The following is a 22,616-nucleotide window of genomic DNA, read 5'->3' as shown; positions in this document are numbered from 1 at the left end:
TTAGCAGCTCAGCACTGAAACCACTGTGGCAAGAGTGTGCCTCGTGTCTTTTGGGTGACTCTAAAGAACTACCTTAAAAAACAAACTACCTACAATTGTCACGAGCTGATGATGACCAACAAATGGTGGCAGCATTGGCTGCGTGTGTGTGTGTGTGTGTGTGTGTGTGTGTGTGTTGCCAGCTGGTGGCCTTTTCAGATCTGAGAAGAGATCCTGTTTCAGACACATCTCAGGCAGAGCTCTGGCCCTTTGAAATAGTGAGAATTGATTCACCCGCAAATTCCTCCAGGTGGTGCTTGGGGAGACACTTCTTCACTGCCATGGGGTTGAGTTAGACTCAAAGCAAACCCTGTGTAGAGTTTCCAAGGTTTTGTGACTCTCTACGGGAGCCGCCAGCCTTACCTTTCTCCCAAGAAGTGGCTGGTGGGTTCGAACCACTAACCCTACAGCTAACAGTCCAGCACATACTTGACCGTCCTACTGGGACTCCGTTTGGGAGGCAGATCATCAAAACCTAACTCGCTGCCAACGGACCGATTCTGATTCTTGTGACTCTGGTGGCATCGTGGGTTATGCTTTGGACCAGCAATCACAAGGTCACTGGTTCTAACCCACCTGCCACTTGGAGGGGGAAAAAATGAGACTGTTCTCTGTAATGATTGACAACCTGAGGAACCTGTAGGGTCATTATAAGAGGCAGCTAGAAGGACATAAATGTCGGTAAGTCAGGCACAACGCTCCCAGTGTTAGATTTTATATCTTAAAGAAGCACCAGAGTAGACAACATGAAGTTCTTTTGAAAGTGAGACACTGGCTAGATCTCATTGGGCAGTTATGACCCAGGAGTCAGCCCAGGCAGACAGAGTATACTAGACTCCTTATTGTGCCAGCGTCTCTGCTGTGCAGTATTTGGCAGGGCTGGTGGGCTGGCAGGGATTTTGGGAAGCATAACACAAGTGGATGCTGACTTCTGGAAATAAGTGGGACCGTGCTGAAACAGCTGGCCAGCACTCTCCCTGTACCAAGGGTTTTACTGTCTGATGTGGTCCAATTGAGTGAGGGCGGAGAGTCCAGCGCTCTAGTGCTTAGATTTGTAAACACCAACCAGCCGACTAAACAGACAGCAAACGTAGTTGGGTAAATTGGACCTGGACAGTCTACTTATGTTTTTAGGTGGCCTGGAGTGGGTTCTGATTCATAGTGACCCTGTGTGCATCGGAATGAATCAACGCCCGGTCCTGTAACAAGGTCCTTGCAGGCCCCGGTCACTCCATCTCCCTGAGGGTCGTCTTTGTTTTCATCTGACTCTCCACTGAGCATGATGTCCTTTTCCAGGGACTGGTCTGTAGATGGGGCTTTCTACTCCCGCTAACAGGTAAAAGTCTCAGAAACTCACAGGGACAGTTCTACTCCGTCCTGTGAGGTGACTGTGAGTTGACATCCACTCAGCGGCAGTGAGTTTGGTTCTGGTTTGGTCTCTACTGAGAATGTACCCAAAGTATGGGCAGGGAAGTCTGCCCGGCCTGGCTTCTAAGGAGAGCCTTCTGGTTGTAGTTCTTCCAGGACACATTTGTTTGTTCTTTTGGCAGCCCATGGTACTTTCAGGCTTCTTCACCAGCCCCGTTATTCAAATAAGAGATTATGTTTCACATGATTATTGGATTTCCCACTGGGAAATGTGGGCGCAAGAATATGCTTTTTCCTTTAGGATGTGCCCTATGCCCCAGCCTGACCCACGGTGATCAGCCCTGCTCAGTTAGCACCAGGGACTTGTTCGGCAGTCTTGCTGGATTGGATTTGCCCATGTAGCCTGAGATAAGGCTTTTTAACGATTTTGCGATTTGCTGTAAACTAGCAAGCAATGAACTATTTGCTTCTAATTTAAAGCACAGAAAAGTCAGAGAGTGATATTACAAATAAGTGGCCACACCAAAGTGGCTGTTATTTTTGGGAAACAACAGTAATACTAAGAGAAGCGACAGGTGAAATTTTTGCTGCTCTAGCATGTGGAATAGGAGCCCTGGTGGCCTAGTGGTTATATGTTGGGCTGCCAAGCACAAGGTCAGCAGTTCAAAACACCAGCCAACTCTGTAGGAGGAAGGCTTTCTACTGCTGTAAAGAGGTGCAGCCTCGGAAGCTCACAGGGGCAGTTCTACCCTGCCTTATCGGTCGCTGCGTATCAGAAAGAATTCAATGGCAATGGGGTTTTTGGGTATAGTGTAAAATGATGGCACAGTGTGGTTAAAGCACCAGACTGATAACCCGAAGGTTGGCTGTTCGTATCCATTGGCTGCCTTGTAGTAGAAAAATGTGGCAGCCTGCTTCCGTAACGATTTATAGACCTGGAAAACCTATGGGACAGTGTACTGTGGGGTCACTATGAGCTAGAATCCACTCAATGGCTGTGGCTTTAGTGTGTCTATGGTGCAGAGACAAATATACCATGATGTTTAAAAACTGACTGTCCATGACGAGCATTGTTTCAGAGAGCATATTGTCACTGCACCCCTGAGAGACCGATCCTTGGCGCATGTGCACCGTAGCATTGCTGAGTCATTGGGCTCTACCCTTCAATTTTCATAGGAATTTATTTCCCCACAGTTCTACCAGTTTAGGTCTCTCCCAGCAACATGTCGGTGTTTCCAACTCTGGGTCTCCGATTTGTTCCATTCTGAGGCCAGTCTGATGGAGGAGACGATCTCATGGTTTTAGATTCTGCCGACTACTGGTTGCTTTATAATTCTTTCAGCCACTGAACTCTGAAATTAAGAATTGCCAAAGGGATCCAGTCCCAATCGATTGATCCAGCATGCTAGGGATCAATTATGGTTTAAAGTTGTACTTTATGCTTGTGGTGCTCTTAGGGATGGAGGGATGCTAGGGAAATTTAAGTTTTCACTCTAAGAATGAAAACGGCTTTTTAAAGCTGCAACCCGTCATAAACCTTCCTCTGAAATATATTGTCCTTATCTGTTTTGTGAAGTTCAGCATTGGTGGAATTCAGTCTTCCTAAGGAGCTGTGGTAGTACTGTGGGTTAACTGTTGGTCTACCAGTTTCAAGGTCAGCAGTTCAAACCCCCCAGCTGCTCCTTGGAAAGAACCATGTGGCAGTCTGCTTGCATAAAGATTTACAGCCTTGGAGACTGTATGGGATGGTGCTGCTCTGTTGTGTACGGTTGCCGTGTATCTAAATCGATTCCGTGGCAGTGGGTTTGGGGTTTTTGTTAAGACTCATTAATATCGCAAGGGTCTGATGAAAGGAGGGCATCTGTGCCTGAACCAGATCTCCTGACAAGCCCTTGTCCCTCACATTCATTGTTGCCTTTCTCTACTATTTCAGCTGGTTCTTCCACCATTTACAATTAAACATCACTTCACTTGAATGAAACAAGCTTCTTGTTGGGGCATATGGTTTCTTCTCCCCCTTTTAAATTTGCCACCATCTTCTATTCAGAATGCTCAGCGCACAGAAGTGGTCGCCCTCAGGTGACCGAGGGCCGGGACAGGTGACAGCCGTGGCCCTTCTCTCTGGGGTCACTACATTTGTCTCCAGCATGCACTGGGGCTGTGGGTAATCGAAGCTGTTGAGACTCTGGCCCAAGGAGGAATGAGGTGTTCATGGAAATACCCGCCTCAGGGGGAAGCGCAATCAGCCTCCTCCACACCCTGCCCGCACGAATCCCCTTTAACTCGAGGATGTAAAATTGGCCTGTTACTCGGGCGACAACGAAGAGTTAGGTGACTCACTCTTCACCAGACTGCAAAGGTACAAAATACCACCTTGGTTGAGCTACACGAGTCCCACGACGCTGTGTTTTTCCGTTTTCAATCTTGCTTTCAGAAAATCGCCGTTGTTGATAAGATTGCTGTCCTTGCCTTTTCAGATTTAAAATTGATGATATGAATTAAACTGGTTTTCTGCTTTCTTCTCATTTCAGTGTGACAAGATTAGGCAAGAACGAGATGAAGCTGTTAAGAAACTGGAAGAATTTCAGAAAAGTATGTACTCACTTCCGTGACATGGTCACAGCTCGTATAACTGTGCCTGGGGGTTCTGTGGTAGACGGATGCCCCCAGTCGATGGTGCATTAGGCATCCGATCAAAGAAGCAAGAGTGGCGACCAGCATGCCCATGAGCTGGCCTGGCACCCCTGTGATCTGGAGGCGTGGAATGAGCATGATTGTTTTGGGTGTGCATGATTCCCTAAGTCGTTTGCACTGGCTGTAAAATATTTTCCCTCAGCAGAACAGTTGCTTTTTAGAGAAAAAAATCAAAGTTCACGTTTTATAGTCTTATCCTTCCTGACCTCCCCTCCCCTCTCTGAGTAACATATGTATCTTATAAAAAATATATTCCGTTCATTACCTGCTTTTTAAAGTAAACATATTGGGGTTATCTCTACATAGCCGCAAAGAAGTTCATCGATTGTAATCATTGTCCGTAGTATTCCACTGTACGATGACAGCGCCTTCATTTCTTTAGATAGGCTCTCTCTGCTGGATGACTTCTGGATCTTGGCTGTTATAAATCATGCTATAGCAAGTTTTAGTACAGACACATCATGACAGGAGCCTGGAGTCCTGGTGGCATAATGGGTTGCATATTCGACTGCTAACCATAAGGTCAGCAGTTTGAAACCACTAGCTGCTCCACAGAAGAGAGAGGGGCTTTAGATTCCTATAAAGAGTTATTCTGTCCGATTGGGTTGTGAAGAGCTGGAACCACCTTGATGACAGAGAGAGAGAGAGAGATAGAAGGTGGGAGATAGCTGATTAGTTCTATCGATTAATTCATAAAATGGAATTATGGGTTCAGAGAACTCACACACTTTTAAGAGTGTGAATGTTTGAAATACCTTCTCATTGAGAAGAAGGAGATTCCCACAAAAGCTAGAGGTGGCTAGCTGCCCCAAATCTTTTCTGAGTTCTTCCGATGGATCGTACTCAGAAAGATCAGATAGGAAAACGATAGGAAGGGACCAGGCCTCAGTAGGGGGATCGCATCACCCTCCCTCTTGGAAGCAAGGCCTCTTTCCATTCTTCTGCAGATCCCTCACCGTCAGGCGATGCGCTAGTAGCATCAGCTGTTGACTTAGCAGCGACACTGCAAAAGCATAGTATTCCTGTGGAAGGGAAAGCAGCCGTGAAAAAACACAGCGCCATAGCCAACGTTCAGTGGGCCAGTTTATTTTTCAGCATCTGAGAGTACAAAGAAACTCTCAAGAGATTCTTGTTGGTCTTACCTGTGTTTTTGAGGCCAGTGTGCTGTGGTAGAAACTGCTCTTCTTTGCAAATGCAGAGAGCAGTTGCGTAAGATTTCTCCCTCCCGAATGCAAGGTTGTGGAAGTCCTTGCACACATGTGCTGACACCGTGCCCCAGCTGAAGGAGTTCTACCTTTGACCTTGCTACCAATGAATGTGCTTGAATTACTGATAGCAAATGGGTGTCTTGTGTCTGTGGGGGGTAGGCAGTGGGGTGGAAGAAGAATAGTTCAAGTTCTTGTGCTTGGATGTACCATCAACTTTGGGTTCAGGACGCAGTTGGGGTGTTGCCTCTTGCATTATGCAAAAATGGTAGCAACTTCTCCCCGGATCAGCCTACTTTACTGGTAACATATCCGAGGGGGTACTCCAAAAAAAACCCAAACCAAAACCAAACCAAAAAAACGGAGTTATTTCATTCGTGCATTTGAAATTTGTTTTACCAGGTCAGATTGTTCATCAAGCTTTCTATTTAGAGGTTCTGAAAAGATTGTGTGACAGTGTGTGTGACAAAAATGGCCTGATTTGTGGCAGGTGGGACTGCTTTGCCACCATGACAGTGCACCTGCTCACACAGCAAGTGTGTCAGTTTTTGGCCCAAATCAGCACGCCTCTCTTGCCCCACGCACCTTACATACCTGACCTTGCTCTTTGCGGCTGCTTCTTGTTTCCCCGAATGGAGGAGGGCACGAAAGGACGGCGATTTGAGCATGTAGAGGAGGCGAAGGAAAAACGAGGGAGGTGCTGTCTGCCAGGCAAACAGATGAGGCTAAAAATGGAATTACAGATTTGACAAATGTATTCATTGTAATGGAGAGGACTTTGAAGGTGATAAGCTTGTTTTGGTAAAAATGTGAATACACAGCTTTGGGGGGAAATTCCAGGTTTTTTAGGTGTCCCCTTGAACACTCTGCTTCCACACGTTGTTTCTATTTCCCCTTTCTGTGCCTCTTCTTCTAAGTACCTCTGATGGCTCGATGGATCAGTTGAAAGATTAGTTTACCTCACTTGTTGGAATTTATGTCGTTTCACCTTCACTCATTGGTGATGTATGGTGTTGGCAAGGAATATTGAGCGTACCAAACTGTCTTGAAGAAGGTCAGAGAATGGAGTGACCAGTCCCTGGACGAGGGCTGCGTGCGAGCTAACATGGAGGGCAGCGCAAAAGAGGAGGAGCCTGACAGGATGGACGGATGGAGCGGCTGCAGCAGTGGACTCGGGCTTAACAACTGTGAGGATGACACGGGACTGGGCAGTTTCGTTCTATTGTAGGTAGGCTCCCTGTGCATGCGGACTGACCCCACAGCACCTAACAACAACATCAACATCAACCACAACAAGAAGAAGCTCCGTTGGTTTGGGCTTTCTAGGAGGCCAGCCTAACAGTTCTATCGGTAAGCTCTGTCCATACCTTCAGTCAGAACTGACTCCGTGTCTCCTAACCACCACAGCAAGAGTGTGTCGACTAGTTTGGTGGCAGGAGAGCAGACTACTCACCTTTCCTTCAGTTTCAAAAGAACGGAAGAAGGGGAATGAGGAGACTTTTGAACTAAGTGTTTAAAAACATGGGGACTCACCCACTGGCATTGACCGGATTCTGGACTCAGCAACCTTACAGGACAGAGTAGACCTGCTTCTGGGGATTCCTGAAGTAGTAGCTCCTACTTGGAGCGACAGCCTCCTCTTGCTCCCTTGAAGTAGCCGGTGGGTTTGAACTGCTGACCTTTTGGTTAGCAGCCCAAATGCTTAACCTCCAGGGCAAACAGGGTTCGTTAGCTTTGGAACAGAGGATGGAAGGGATTGAGGCAATATCCTTAGAGAAGAGCCGCCAGAGCAAGTTCCTGTGGGAATGAAACTGGGATAAGGGCCCTGCGCCCTAGGCTGCTTAAGCTTCAGAGGAGTCGCTCTCACTGCCCGTGAGTTGATTCTGACTCATGGGGTCCTGTGGGACAGGGAAGAACTGCCGCTGTGAGTTTCAGCGATGGTAGCTCTCCAGGGGAGTGGAAAGGCTTGCCTTGGCTTTTCTGGTGGTTTCAAACCGCTGACCCTGTGGTTAGCAGCCCGGTGCATAACCGCTCTGCCACCAGGGTCCCTACATGAGGATCAGCCACGTAAAAAGTATACCGCAGGCCTGGCCTGTCATATATGCCCCTTACACGCTAGTGTACCTAGTGTACTGAACCACCTGATGACTCTTCAGTGCTAGTGGGCGGTGACGTGCAGGCTGGGTCTTCAAGAAGTCCACGGGAAAATTCTTTCTAAAAAGTTTTTTTTTTAATTCCATTTTTCATGGACTTTTTTGAAGCCCCCGTGTATCATCCACCTCTCCGGGGATAGCAGGCTCCACAGGTAGACAGTTCCGAAAGGAAGTGTCTGCTCTTTTTTTTTTAAGGAGAGAACAATTTGATTGGCATGTCATTGACAACCAAGAAAAATTGTATAATCCAATCACATTAAGAAGCATATGACTGCCATCAAAATTTAGAAGGGACGTTGCATTCTGTGCCCAGGTGAGCGCTGTCTCCTCTCCCTAATTGTGCACACATGGCGGCCGTGTCTTTGATGGGTGCAGACAAAGCAGCAACTGTCAGGAGGCTCAGGACCGGACAGTGTCTTATTCTGCTGAACACAGGCCATTCTGTGAGTTGGAACCGACCCAGTGGCACCTAACATCACCAACAACAGGCCTTGCACCTGGCCTGCCCATTGGAAGGCCCGCTGACCGGGCTCTGGGACCCTTGTGAGCCACGGGGCCGCCCTTCTAGCTCTCAGGCTCTCCCCGGCTCATGCCACCATGCTGTGTTTTCAGGCCAGCCTGATCCTCTTTCAGCTCTTCCTCAACCTTCCTTCCTCCCAGGCTCTGGATGCCACCACAGGACAAAAGGAAAACACAGATTCCTGCAAGCCAAGTAAATCTAGTCGTTTCGTGTCTTCCAGGCCCAAACCTTAGGTCCTTCGCTCTTTTCCTTGGGCATGCCCATTTTCCCCGTGCCTGTGCCAGCCGTATGGTGGTTTTCTGCCCCCCTGAGAACCTTTCCGAGTAAATCAACTGTCGGACGAAGAACCGGGGGTTCGTGCCCCACAGACATTGTAGAGCCACCCGTGTCTAGATAGATTGCTAGCTGGAAGGAAAGGCATTTTGCTCAGGAAGCAATGCCGTTGGCGAGGTCACCGTTAACAGAGGGTGAATTAGTAAAAATCTCGAAACAAACAATTGTCTGTTGACCCATTCCATTCTGGCTTCTCGTGACAGTAAAGGACAGAGGGGAACGGCATAACTCTAGAGGAGCAGACAGCCTCAATGGGAGGGTTCGCAGCCCAACACCTACCCGCTCCCCTACATCACCTGGGCTCCTGATGAGTTAGAAAGGCAGACGGGAACATGGGGCTCCCTGGAAGGGGGCTGGGTTTGAAGGCACCATTTAGGACCCTGTGGCTGGAGGTTTGTTAGGTTGTTTCTCTGAACCTCACACCGAACCCAAACCCGCTGCCTTTCAGTCCGTGCTGACTCATAGTGACCCTTTGTGAGTTTCCGAGATTATAACTGTTTACAGGAGTAGAAAGCCAGGCTTCCTCCAAAGGGGATGGTTTTGAACCGCCGACCATGCAAAACGCAGCCCAACTCGTAACCACTGCACCACCAGGGCTCCCATTCACTGGGCTCAGGTTTCTGAAAGGTGAAATGGCTCTGAGACCTGTGTGAAGGGTGGAACACAAGACTGGGCCAGTCATCAAGCCCAATGCAGGGTGATGGTGGCCATGTCCTGCTTAAGCTGTCCTCCAGAGAACATTCCTGAAAAAGGTGTTCACAAATGAAAAAGGATGTTGGCAGATGAACTTAGCCCCGATGTAGTTCTTTAATCTCCCAACAAATGCAAAGGTAGTTCCAATTTTGTACCCCTGCTTTATGCCAGAGAATCAACACACGTGTAGGCGGTCCCTGAGCTTTTGAATGAGCTCTGTTTCCGTGTCTTCCACAATGTGTAGGGAAAGTTGGAACAGGTGCATGGGGTTCTTATTTTGCTTGACTTTAGGGAGAAAAGTGGGAGAAGGATGGGGTTTTCTGCTCTTGTAAAGAGTTACAGTCTGGGAAACCCACAGGGGCAGTTCTAGTCCAGTTCTATGGGGTCGCCATGAGTCAGCATCCACTCTGGCAGTGAGTTCGGTTTGGTTTGAGAGGAGGGCAAAGAGTCCCGATGGTGTCCGGTCCATGTTGGAACGATAACCACAGAGCCACCCAAAGCCTGCCTGACAGCAGGGTCTGACATTTGTCCGAGGGGCCCTGGTTGGACATGTGTTTGACTCCTCGGCCATCTGGGATCAGGTGCTTCCCGGGTCATGAAGGTTGGTAAAGCCCTGCTGCTTGGCGGTGAGTCTTCTGATATCCAGGGGACTTGAACTTGACCCTGCGGAAGGCCTCAATTATGTATGTGCTCCTTGTCTGGAAGTTTGGTGCAGATGAACATGATGACTTGGCCAACGTAGACCCTAGCCACAGTGCCTTGGGCTTTTCCAAAGGCACTTCGACTCCAAGTCTGGAGCCTCGGTAAGGACAGCAGAAATGAGCAAGAGATAGAAGAGTGGGCAAGGGCTGACTCCACTGTCCGTTAGGGAAGCTATCCATGCCAACAGGTTGCCACACTACCAAGGAGGCAGCTGTTGCGCATCAGTCTCCAAAGGAAGGAGGACGGTCAGCGGGCTTGTCAGCAGAGCTTCCATAAATGATGATTTTCCCGAAGGAAAGTAACACCTGGGGTCGGCATGAGTGGAATCGACGGAACAGCACAGTGAGTTTGGGGACTTTTAGTTTGTGGTTTGGGCATCCACATGCCTAAGTGTCATAGGAATAGTGGCTATGGGTTATCGGTGCAACAAGACTTATGCAAGTTCAAGTCCATATGGGGAAACTGAAATGAACAACCGAAGACTGAAAGAGGCCTCTATCCTTTGAAGGTTCGGAAAGCAGGAGGGATGGAAGCAGGAGACCCAAGGAGAACGGGGATAGGTGGTGGTGCGTTCCGAGGGACTCTGCGATGAATGGGATGAAACAAACCGTGTCTGAATAGTTGGCTGGAAAAATGAGGGTCTCCTCTGCACAACGAAAACAGGAGAACGAGATAACTGTCTGTGGAAAGGGGCAAACAAATCCATAGTTTAAAAAAGAGATTTCTTTGTTGGGTCATGTGACTTGATTGGCAGTTTGGGAACCATGCGTGTTAAAGACATAACTGTTCTCTGAAAACTGTTAACCTTCTAAACCTAGGGCCCTAGTGGGATCCTGGTCGTGCACTGGGCCGCCTGCTGCTAGGTCAGCAGCTGGGAAGCACCAGCCACTCCTTGGGAGGAGGACAGGGCTTCTGCTCTTCTGAACAGGACCTGATGCAAAGGGCTTAAGTGGAGAGCAAATGCTTCGAAAATGATTAGGGCAAAGAATGTACAGATGTGCTTTATACCATTGATGTATGTATATGTATGGATTGTGATAAGAGTTGTGTGAGCCCCTAATAAAATGTTTAAAAAAAAAAAGGAGTTACAGTCTCCGAAACCCGCAGTTGCCGTTCCACCCTGTCCTGCCGTGTCACCGGGGGCCGGCCAGGACCTGACGGTAGCGAGTGAGACACCTCGAGAGTTGATTCGTGGCTCTCTGTGTTGCCCAGTTTGGCACGGGGGTAATTTCTTCAACGAACAATGGACACGCTGTGTTCCATTTCTGTTGTCCCCCTTCTGAGGCGGAGAGGGAACCCCTGCGCGTTGGGAGTGTGGCGGCGCGGTCTTAGGGGAAATGCTGGCCTCGCTGTTTTATCAAGTTAAATTACATGGCAGCTTTTTTACAAAATCTTGGGGAAAAAAAAAATGTGGGCTTTGTTTGTTTCTTTATCTCCGACCCCCACCCCCACCCCGCTGTTTGCTAGGCCTAAACCTGAATACCGTGGAATGATTTTTCTTACTCTTCACGAGCAAGAATGTTATTGAATAAAAAAGTCAAATTCCTCTGAAAAATGCCGAGTGTTTATGTTTTTGTTATGATGGTGGAAATACCAGAGTGTGGCAGAAGATGTCAAGTAGTTAAGGCTAAAAATTCAAAGTAATATTTGATGCTGTAAAAATTGTATAGGTTTCTTTTCTCTTTTCCTTCACATTTTTTGAAGAACCTACCTTGTAAACATAGTGATAAAATGCCAGGAATATTAGGATTTTAAGGAAATAATAGAGCCTATTATTTAAACTACAATATAAAAGGCAATTATATTGATGAAGAGCTACATGGGCTTTGTCTGTGTGAATGAACTTGGCCTGTATTCAGCTTCTATTTGTTCTTCAGGCATAAACACATATTGTGTGTGATTCCAGTTTAATGGGGACCCGTTTGTATGCCAAGCAGCTGCATTTTAGGGCCTATTGCGTGATTTCATAGCTCTCTGAAAATTGGTTCTATTCAGAACAAGAGATAGAAGAGAAGGAGGGGGTGGCGAGGAGTGGGGGGTGGGGGTGGGGGGAGCTTCAACACACAATCATTTCTTTTCAATTGGAGCCAGAAAGGTTGATGACAACATGACCATTGTGTTACAATGATAAGACCACTGAGGCATCTGTACGTTCTCATCAAAGCTTTCACCCAACAGCAGATACAGTTTAATTCCCTGCTCTGTCAGCACTGCTGACACCATTATGCCGTCTGTCTCCACGGCTATAATCACTGTCCTCCGCGAAATGCAGTTGAAATGGTCTTGAGCAGTCAAAGAAACTCTCAATTAAGGCTGCCACTTCCAATGTGTCAGATTGTGTCTTATGCACTTGGTACAATTTTCACTTCCAATCCTGTTTATTTACAATGTCTACCAGTAATTACGCTTAACGTGTCATTTAGTGAGGGGGGCCCCTGCCAAGCCGATTGTTGGGTGCTGCGGAACCATTGAGGGGGAGGTTCTCGAAGTCAATGCCATCCGCAGCTTTTAGACCCTGATGGGATGCAGTAGTAATGTTGATAATGCAAGGATCGTGCTCATCAAGTCATAATTAGATGCCACTCAAATGTGCCACTTGTAATAACAGTGTTGATTCATGTTTTTCTCGGTGACTGCAACTACTAATTAGTTAAGTGGTTTTTGGTTGCCCTGCGTTTGCTGCAGATTATTATTACCCCTGAAAAAAATGTCAAGGTTAGAGATGTTTCTGGCCATTTGGTGCTGCTTTATGAATTTGAATATTAACATAATAAGAACTTGGGACAGACTTAGGAAGTAATATATTTTTGTTTTTAATTTGGAGAGAGAGAGAAAAAATTTTTTTCCTCCCCGAGTTTAATCGTAATTGCAGGTTAATTAAACTTAAATGAAGCAAAAGTAATCTCTCTTTGTGTTATGGTGAGCCCAGCGCTTTTTGCCTAACTTTGTTGGTTTTCGTGTTTGGGTGTCTTTTAATTTTTTTTTAAAGCCAAACAAGCATCAATACGTATCCATGGCGACCTTGAGCTTGGCATTTCTGAGCATGCTCTTTTAACGAGAAATAAGCAGGGAGCGGGGGTGGGGTGGGTGGAGAAGTGAGGTGTTTCTTCTTTGAACTTCAAAACCCAAATCATGCCCTACATCACTTGGCACCTTTAAATCTCAATGTATTAGAACCAGGCACCCACATGCTGAGAATACAACTTTTCAGGTACGCAGTGAAAATTTTTTCGGGCTGCTTCCAATCCTGACAATCTGTGACACGAGAAGCAGTTTCTTAGCATCTGTTCTCGGCAGTTCAAAACCACCAGCGGCAGTTCCTTGAGAAAAAGACTGGACTTTCTACTCCAGTAAACAGTTACAGTCTCGGAAACCCACCGGGGGTCCATAAGAGTCAGCATTGCCTGGGTGGCAGTGAATTGTTGTTTTTGAGTTATAGTCCTTGAGTCTTATTGCCCTCCTTTATTGCCCTCGGGTGTTTATGAGATCCTATGAACATCTCTGCCCCTAATCCAGAGTACGCTTGCTACACTGAACCAAGCTTCAGCGCCATTCAGACAATCAGAAGACCAATTCGAGATTCCCTTTTCCTTTTTGTTTCTAATTTCACTAACTTCCCTTACTAGGCCGATGTGTTATATATAGCTCCCTAAGAAACTGAAATCAGGCTTGACACTTCTCTTTATTTGGGAGATGCTTTTGTTTAAGGTAGCACATATGTCTGTGGGTACGTAGAGAGCTACGCAGATCAGGCAACCCCCCCCCCCCAAATATGCCAAACCCACACCCTCGAGTCAACTGTGACTCACTGTGACCTTCTAGAACAGGCCACAGCTTCCCTGTAGGGTTTCCAAGGTCATAAATCATTATGACAGCACAGGACCCTGCTCTCACACAGCAGCTGGTAGGATCCAGCCGCTGACCTACCTGTGGTTACCAACCAGGTGCTTTACTCCCTGCATCACCAGGACGTGCTCGCCCCCCAAAACCTCGCTGCTATCAAGTGGAATCTGATTCAGCGACACTTTATATAGGGTTTCCGAGGCTGTAAATATTTCTGGGAGCAGGCAGCCTCGTTTTTGTCTTGGGGAGCGACTGGTGCGTTTCAAACACCCCCTTTTCAAACACTGCTTTAACCACCGCATCGCAGGGCTCCTTAGCCACTCACATCTATTTTTCGAAATCTCGTGCCTAGCTTCCTTAAAGTGGATGCCGTGGCAGCCAAAGTTTGTCCTTGTTTTGTGTTTTTTGCTACATTGAAATGTTAGAGAACATGTTATCAGGCTGGCTTTTCAAAGCCCTTTTTCAGTGACATCTAGAGGTCTGGACACTGAAGAATTGAAGTATTCTTAATCACGGGACATGGTGCGTGGGCTTCTGGGAGAGCTGACTAATCTTTGAATACTGAGATTTTTTTCCCCCTCCTTCATTCCTAGTTTCTCATATGGTGATAGAGGAAGTTAATTTTATGCAGAACCATCTTGAAATAGAGAAGACGTGTCGGGAAAGTGCGGAAGCATTGGCCACCAAGGTGAGACGACCCCATGCGGGAGTATCTGCTCTGCTTTGCACCCCCAGACGGCTTTTCTTGGCCTCAGCCGGGGCCTCTGCCCTTATATGCTTTCCAGTGCTGTATGGTTTGGTGTTGCTAGTTTTCCATCTGGAATGTTCTGTTAAATGACCTTGTAAATACCTGCCTGCATGTTGATGGTGGTCAGAGCGCGTGGATTTGCATGTGTGTCTTTCAGCGATTGGCCTTTTGGGGCGGGGGACACAGGCAGGCAAACAGTCCCTGGGGGATGGACACCTCTAGACTTTCCAAGCGTCTGGTGGAAGCGGGGGAGCGTGTCACATGCTCAACTGCTCTGACCTAAGATGGGAACTCGGGCGGCGTTCGAGCGTTCCAATCGGACGGACACGGCCGACCGGAGCCTTGCATGTCAGGTGATTGTGGAAAACCTGAGCGAGAGCATGTGACTGAGAGGTGACCTCTGCCAGCACCGCTGATTGCTTCTGGCTGATGAGTTTACCCAGTGTGTAATTTTCTACACTCAGTCTCATCAGAAGGACATTATTATTAAAGGATCTTTTTTCTTTTTTTTAAACTTGGTCTTAGGTATTTTGGGGTTGGGTAAAATGCATCTCAACCACTTCATCAGAAAATTTCATTAGCCATTCCGGCTGTGTGTCTGCTCCCCCTCACCCCCCCCCCCTGCAAAGTTCTGTCTTTGGACGTGAGTGAAATCCTGCTGCCCATAAGTAAATAAACAAATCTGTTTAATGCATGTGCATTAGCAGAGTTCCTGCCAGAGGTATTTGCTTACCTGTTTGCATGGTGAGCCTACATTAGAATGTGTAAGATACTCAGTCAGAACCTTACTGGGAGAACAAATGCCAGCCTCCGACCTGGGTTGCTTTGAAGAGTGTGTGGGATGCCAGCTGTGGCTGTGAGAGCCAGGTCTGGCGGTGCCCTCCCATCTCTTCACCGGCTGAGCGGCACAGGAGCCCACTGGCCTCTGGTAGGTAGCCTGTGAGGCCTCTTGTTGCCTTCTTTCTTCTTTTGGAACAAGAAAAGGGAAAAAGTGGCCTTGGAGCTGACAGCCTGCTCCCAGGGTCTGTCTGAGGGTGGTCTCTGGCCAGATTGTCTTTTCTCCCCGCGTTGGGCAGTGCCTCCTCCTCAGTCCTGGCCGGGTTTATGGAAGTGTGTCCGTTTTTCATTCCTGGTCTTGTCATGGAGGGTGCTGTGTATGACTGAGTAGTTGCCTTCTCCCTCTCGGGGCTGCTGTAGGCTCGTCGGTGGCACGATGGACCAGAGTGAGGACTGAGGGAGAGTTGAGGGGTGGACTTTTCCTTTTTTTTTTTTAATGATGCACTTTAATCATGGGTCACACTTTAAGCCTTAGCCCCACCCCCCACCCCCACTGGAAGAACGGCTTTTTATTCTCCTTCCACTTTTTAGATTAGCCAAGTGACTTTTGGGCCAGGCAAATCCTTGGCTATCATTGTCTTATTCTGAATGGCAGGCTGGACTAAGACCGGCTTCTTAAGAACACACAGACTCACTGTCTCTGGGTTTTTATCCAGATCTGTGTGTATCGAAACGTCTGCCTGGTCATATCAGGTTTGTTGTTGGTTTTGACCAGGAAGATCAGGCCCATAACTTCATCTCTCTGCTTGGATTCTGTCGTCCTGTTTGCCATTGATTCTTTACGATGCCTTTTGCAAACAGTTATATGGTTTGTTTTGAGAGCATACTGTGGACTTCGGGGCCCAGGACTGAAAACCAAGCAGCAAACCCCACAGCAAGCACTGTAGATGTGCTCACTGGATGGGGAGATACTATAGCTCCGGAGGGAAGAATCAGGTGCCTCCTTATACATGACAATAACATGTCCAGATTTAGGTAACATTGGGCCGCATTTAAGGTAGGCTCCATTTTCAGAGCTGCAAAATGCCTATAATAATGTTTATATTTTTAAATCGTGGCCATCAAGTTAATGACAAATAGGATGTTTAATTCTGATGAGTCAGAATTGAAAACAAAACGAAATGGTGGGAGATTTGGCAGCATCTAGGTTGAGCTAGTAAGTGTTAACCTGTTATTTAAGTTCTGTGGTCCAAAGCCATTTAACTTGCTTATTGCGTGTCTTTTTTTAAAGTCATTTTATTAGGGGCACATACAACTCTTATCACAATCCATACATACATCAATTGTGTAAAGCACATCTGTACATTCATTGCCCTCATCATTCTCAAAACATTTGCTCTCCACCGAAGCCCCTGGCATCAGCTCCTCATTTTTCCCCTCCCTCATGAACCCTTGATAATTTATAAATTATTATTTTGTCATATCTTTCCCTGTCCGATGTCTCCCTTCACCCACTTTTCTGTTTTTCCGCCCCCACAGGGAGGAGGTCACATGTAGATCCTTGTCATTGTTTCCCCCTTTCCAACCTACCCTCCCTCCACCCTCCCAGTATTGTCACTCACACCACTGGTCCTGAAGGGATCATCTGCCCTGGATTCCCTGTGTTTCCAGTTCCTATCTGTACCAGTGTACATCCTCTGGTCTAGCCAGATTTGTAAGGTAGAATTGGAATCGTGATAGTGGGGGAGGAGGAAGCATTTAGGAACTAGAGGAAAGATGTGTTTCATCATTGCTACATCACACCCTGACTGACTCGTCTCCTCCCCGAGATCCTTCTGTAAGGGGATGTCCAGTGGCCTACAAATGGGTTTTGAGTCTCCACTCTGCACTCCCCACCTCATTCACTATGATATGATTTTTGTTCTAATGATGCCTGATACCTGATCCCTTTGACACCTCATGATCGAACAGGGTGGTGTGCTTCTTCCATGTGAGCTTTGTTGCTTCTGAGCTAGATAGCCGCTTGTTTACCTTCAAGCCTTTAAGACCCAAGATGTTATATCTTTTGATAGCCGGGCACCACCAGCTTTCTTCGCCACATTTGCTTATGCACCTATTTGTCTTCAGTGATCATATCATGGAGGTGAGCACAAAATGATATGATATTTTTGTTTTTTGATGCCTGATAACTGATCCCTTGGCACCTCGTGATCACACAGGCTGGTGTGCTTCATCTTTGTGGGCTTTGTTGCTTCTGAGCTAGATGGCTGCTTGTTTATCTTCAAGTCTTTAAGACCCCAGATGTTATATCTTTTGGTAGCTGGGTACCATCAGCTTTCTTCACCACATTTGCTTATTCACCTGCTTTTTCATCAGTGGTTGTATTGGGAAAGTGAGCATCATAGAATACCAATTTAATAGAAGAAGAGTATTCTTGCATTGAGGGAGTACTTAAGTGGAGGCCCAATGTCCTTCTGCTACCTTAATACTAAACCTATAAATATATTTCCTATTTCCCCATCCTCATATAAAAATATATTTACATATGTACATGCCTTTATTTAGACCTCTATAAATGCCATTTGCCTCCCAGCTCTTTTTCTATTTCCTTTGACTTTTCTCTTATCCCACTATCATGCTCAGTCTTCATTTGGGTTTTAGTAATTCCTCTTGGTTACATTACTCTTGATCACACCCTACCACGCCTCCTACACCCTCCTCACCAGTGATTTGGATCACTTGTTCCCTTGTCCCTGGGTTTGTTATCACCACTACCTTTCCCCCCACCTCTGCCTCTCCCATGTCCCCCCAGAACTGTCGTTCCGTTGTTTTCTCCTCCAAATTTTTCATCCAGTATATCTTATTTAGACAGACCTGCAGAGATAATAACATGCACAAAAACAAGACAGAGCAAAACCAAGCAACAATATACAACAAAACAACAACAAACCAATGAAAAAAAACAACAAAACATAAGAAAGAAAAGCTTGTGGTTAGTACAAGGACTGTTTGTTGGCCATCAGATGTGTTTTCCAGTTCAGTCTGTTGGGGCACCACGCCCTGGCCCCAAAGTCCACCTTCAGCATTCCCTGGGGACCTCTCCACTCCATTCCCTTGCTGTTTGTTGCACCCCTTTAGTGTTTTGCCTTGGTGTGGCGGGATCAGATTGGGTGCTATTGTGTGTTTTTAAAGTGTTCATTAAAACACACCCAACATAAAAACTAATTTGTATTTTAACTTAGCACTGGAAGATTCGGTTACTTTTTTAAAAAATTTTTTTTTTTTAGGTTTTCAAAATTTATTTATTTATTTTAAATTTTAACAATTTATTAGGGGCTCATACAATTCTTATCACAGTTCATACATATACATACATCAATTGTATAAAGCACATCTGTACAGTCTTTGCCCTAATCATTTTTTTCTCCTCTTTTCTTTTTTTACATTTTATTAGGGACTCATACAACTCTTATCAGCATCCATACATATACATACATCAATTGTATAAAGCACATCCATACATTCCCTGCCCCAATCATTCTCAAGGCATTTGCTCTCCACTTAAGCCCCTTGCATCAGGTCCTCTTTTTTTTCCCCCTCCCTCCCCATTCCCCCCTCCCTCATGTGCCCTTGGTAATTTATACCTCGTTATTTTGTCATATCTTGCCCTATCCGGAGGATTCGGTTACTTATAGGGGTATAAAGAATTTAATTTTTGCCTTGTGATTAAAATTCGATTGTGGAAAGGGGAAGAAAGGGGAACCCAGCACAAGGTTGGATATATAGTCTCCTCTCCCCCAAAGGGGAAGAATAACAGAAATGTGGGTGAAGGGAGACAATGGACAGTGTAAGTTAGGAAATAATAATAACAATATGTCATTGATCAAGGATTCACGAGGATGGGAGGGTGGGGGAAGAAGGGGAAAAAGGAGGAGCTTATACCAAAGGCTCAAGTAAAAGATGTTTTGGAAATGATGGCAACATATGTACAAATATGCTTGGTACAATTGATGTATGGAGTATTGTAAGCGCCCCCATTAAAATGATTTCTTTAATTAGAAGGATTAAAAAATAAAGGTAGCAGTAGCTCAATGAAAACTAACTGTACTGCCGGAGCTATCGAGAATATTCACTGGGTATGTAGATAAGATCTCATGCATGTATATGTTTCTTCTTTCAAAAATAAGAAAGAAGGGAGAAGATTGCTGGCTGGCTTTTTCTTAAGCTAGTGACTTTGTTAGAATATTCGTGGAAAAGCCTGCGCAGTCCCTGGGTGCTTCCCACCAGGACCGTACTTAGTGACTAAGAGGCGAGGCTTGTGTTCACCCAGAGGCGTCTCAGAGCAAAGTCCTGGTAGTCTGAGTCCCGGCCGAAACCAGCTGTTGAAACGTCCATGGAGCCCAGTACTACTCGGACGTCGGGGTCGGCTGCTCCATGTTGGGCTTGACTCAGTAGCCACTGGTTTAGTGGTGCCACATGGGAGCTGATGGATTTTGATACCTAGTTTGTTAAACCAAATCACCAAACTCACTGTCATCGAATTGATGCAGATTTATAGTGATCCTACTGGACAGGGTAGAACTGCCCCGTGGGTTTCTGAGACTGTAACTCTTTATAAGAGTAGAAAGCCCAATCTTTCTCTCTCGGAGCTACTGGTGGTTTTGAACTGCTGACCTTGCAGTTAGCAGCCCAGTTTGTAACCCCTGTACCCCCAGAGCTCCTACCTACTTTGATAGTGGCATTGAAATATTTTGAGGGTGGGACTGTTAACTAGACCCACTCTTCAAGTATCACCTGCCTAGCCTGACATTTCACATTTATGATGATCAGAAGGAGTCTGTCTGACTATGGTGAGCGCCCATGAGGACACAGTAACAAATAGCGAGGGATGATGACGTGTCAACTTGAAGGAAGTTGATACATTAATAAATAAAATAGGCCAACTTGACTAGGCCGTGCTTCACAGGGCTCCGCAGTCCTGGGGGTTGGTAGTCACATAATGATGTGTGGTCAGCCTTCATTTTTTGATAACCCCCATTTCCCACCGTGCCTTGGGCGCGGTCCGTGAGCAGTAGGCATCTGTGTGTGGTCATCAGGTGTTACCGTGATGGTAATATATTAGGCATCAAATGGCAAAACCCGTTGCTTCTGTTTTTCACCAATATCTTGGAGAGACAAATATGCATCGTCTTCATCAGCCAATACCTTGGTTGTAGGAAGGCAGGAAAACTAAGCCTCTTTTGGTAATGATTCATAGCTGCCCTTGCTGACTTTGTCAGTCACTGTATTACCGTATGTACTCGTATATAAGCCAAGTTTTCCAGCACATTTTGGATGCAGTTTTTGTGGTAAAATCAGGGGCCTCGGCTGATATTCGGGTTGGCTTATACTCAAGTATATACGGTAAGTACTTTATGCATAGCCTCTCATTGGCTCTTCACATTGCCCTGTGACTTGGGTCAGTTTTTAGTGTCCCAGTGAGAAAGCAGACACTGGATGACAAAGTCAGTTCTAGAGGCAGAGACTGAATTTGAGCGTGGAGCTGTGGGAGTGCAGGGCCGGAGGCACGAGCGGTATGGACTTGTAACTAAAGCACTGAGCAGCCCTGCATCCGTGACCCTTCGTCTGGGTGGCCTTGACAATCAGCTGGTTGGAAGCGCTGAGGAACATGGTGCTAGAGATTTTGACAACCCCCCTCCCCCGACACACACACACAGAGCACTAGGTGTTTTTACGAAGCTCCCTGGAGATGCAGATGTGCAGAGATAGACTATTAGGAAGCAGAATATAGATCGTCTGGAACTTTTTCCTGTTTTGTTCTATTTTATTTCTCTCCATCGTTCAGAAAAGATGCCACAGTTTGAGGGTTGATAGGCGGGACCCTGTGCCCATCGTGAGCAGTAGCACTCCCGGTTTGAGAGTGGTGCTCACTTCAGCTTTTCCATCAGAAGGGAACATCACAGGCCTCCTGTTGCCCATGACTTTCCCAATGGGATTTGGGGAGCTCGAAACTGGAGCTAGGGGCTGGGGACTGTGGAGAAAGGGGCCATCTGATTCCCTGGACAGAGAGAGCCCCGTTTCTGCCCCATGAAGCATCCCCACATGGGTTCAGAGCCATTTCCTGATTCCATGGGGAAGCCGGGGCGGGGGAAAGGGACACAACTCTTCCGTTCCAGACCACCGTGTCCTTTGGGATACACTAAACTGGGCAAAGTTGGAACCTGTGTAAGGCGGAAACCTGTTAGAGAAGGAAAATGCAAATGTTTTCCACTAAAATGAGCCACAGAAATCAGGAGAGTGTACTTTGTCAGAGGCAGAAAACCCGAGAGGGTCAGAGAAATCAGGCAGCCCGGACATATTGCACTGTGCAGGTTCATGCTTGTTGAGGTCAGCATCCGATCCCCCAGGTTGAGTGGGCTTGCCCCCTGAGGACTGCCCCCCCCCCAAGGGCTCTCATTATATACACAAATGAAGGATCAAAGTCAGAGAAGGGCCTTACGTCTTACTCTGCTGTAAGACTGACAGGAGCAGAGTCCAGAGTTTTCCAGCGAGTGAGTTCTCTTTCTGTTTGTATTCCCTTCCGGTGTGAATTGTTATCCTCAGAGGGTGTCTTGATGGTCCTCTGGAAGGGAAATGTGCTGGCACGTCCGTCCGGGTGACCGCCTCCAGGGAAATGGAGCTGTAAATACTTCCAGGTCTCAGAGTTTACGTTTTAGAAATGTAAGCAGAGCCCTATGTTAGCTTCCGTGGACACTGTATAATTTTGTTTTGTAGTGCCCCCTCGGACGAGTTGGTTCCGACTCCCAGCGACCTTAAGCAACAGGGTAGCATTACTCATAGTGTTTCCAAGGATGTGAACCCTTTATTGATACAGACTATAAATCCTTATAGACTAGCCACAGGGGGTTCACAACCCAGCGCTGAACCCACTGTGACAGCGGGCATATGTGTTTCCCTAATGATGTTTATGTGCAGATTTGTACACACATGAAACACGTTAGCTAAGGAAGGTGATGAGAATTGAGGAATTCAAGCTAAAGACCAACTCAGTTCTCCAGCCGGCAGTAGAGAATAAGGAGCTAGAATTCCTCTCCTCTGTTTACTACCAGGAATTTGAACTCTTGGTGGAGACCATCAGGGAGCCCTGGCAGGGCAGTGGTGACTCCCTCAGCTTGACCCACCGGCCACTCTGCGGGACGGACATGGCAGTCTTTCAGCTTTGGAAACACTGTAGGGCAGTCCTACTCTGTTTATAGCAGCGGTTCTCTACTGACCTCATGCCACAAACCTTTCATACGGTTCCTCATGTGGTGGTGACCCCCCCAACCATAAAATTATTTTCCTTGCTACTTCATCACTGTCATTTTGCTACTGGTATGAATCGGGTGACCCCTGTGAAAGGGTCATTTGACCCCCCCCAAAGGGGTCACGACCCACAAGATGAGAACTGTTGGTCTCTAGGTCTCTAGACGAGTCAGAACTGACAAAGGTTTGGGTTTTTTATTTTATAGAGATAGAAGAAACACATCTTGAACTTGGTT

The 22,616-nt window shown here is 46.7% G+C and overlaps 1 protein-coding gene and 1 pseudogene across 1 annotated transcript in view; one reads left to right on the top strand and one right to left on the bottom strand.

Annotated features, from left to right (window-relative positions):
• The window catches only part of SHTN1 (shootin 1), a 110,105-nt gene that overhangs the window by 24,591 nt on the left and 62,898 nt on the right, over positions 1-22,616 (top strand). The window contains exons 3-4 of the mRNA XM_075533594.1: positions 3,939-3,999; positions 14,144-14,238. Coding sequence (XP_075389709.1) covers positions 3,939-3,999; positions 14,144-14,238 — 156 coding nt within the window. The remainder of the gene's footprint in view (positions 1-3,938; positions 4,000-14,143; positions 14,239-22,616) is intronic.
• On the bottom strand, positions 9,852-9,972 carry LOC142430059 (small nucleolar RNA SNORA70; annotated as a pseudogene).

This window comes from Tenrec ecaudatus, chromosome 16 (genome assembly GCF_050624435.1).
Source record: "Tenrec ecaudatus isolate mTenEca1 chromosome 16, mTenEca1.hap1, whole genome shotgun sequence".
In the NCBI taxonomy this organism is placed as follows: domain Eukaryota; kingdom Metazoa; phylum Chordata; class Mammalia; order Afrosoricida; family Tenrecidae; genus Tenrec; species Tenrec ecaudatus.
The sequence above is the reverse complement of the archived record's forward strand: the minus strand, read 5'-3'. Positions and strand labels throughout refer to the sequence as shown.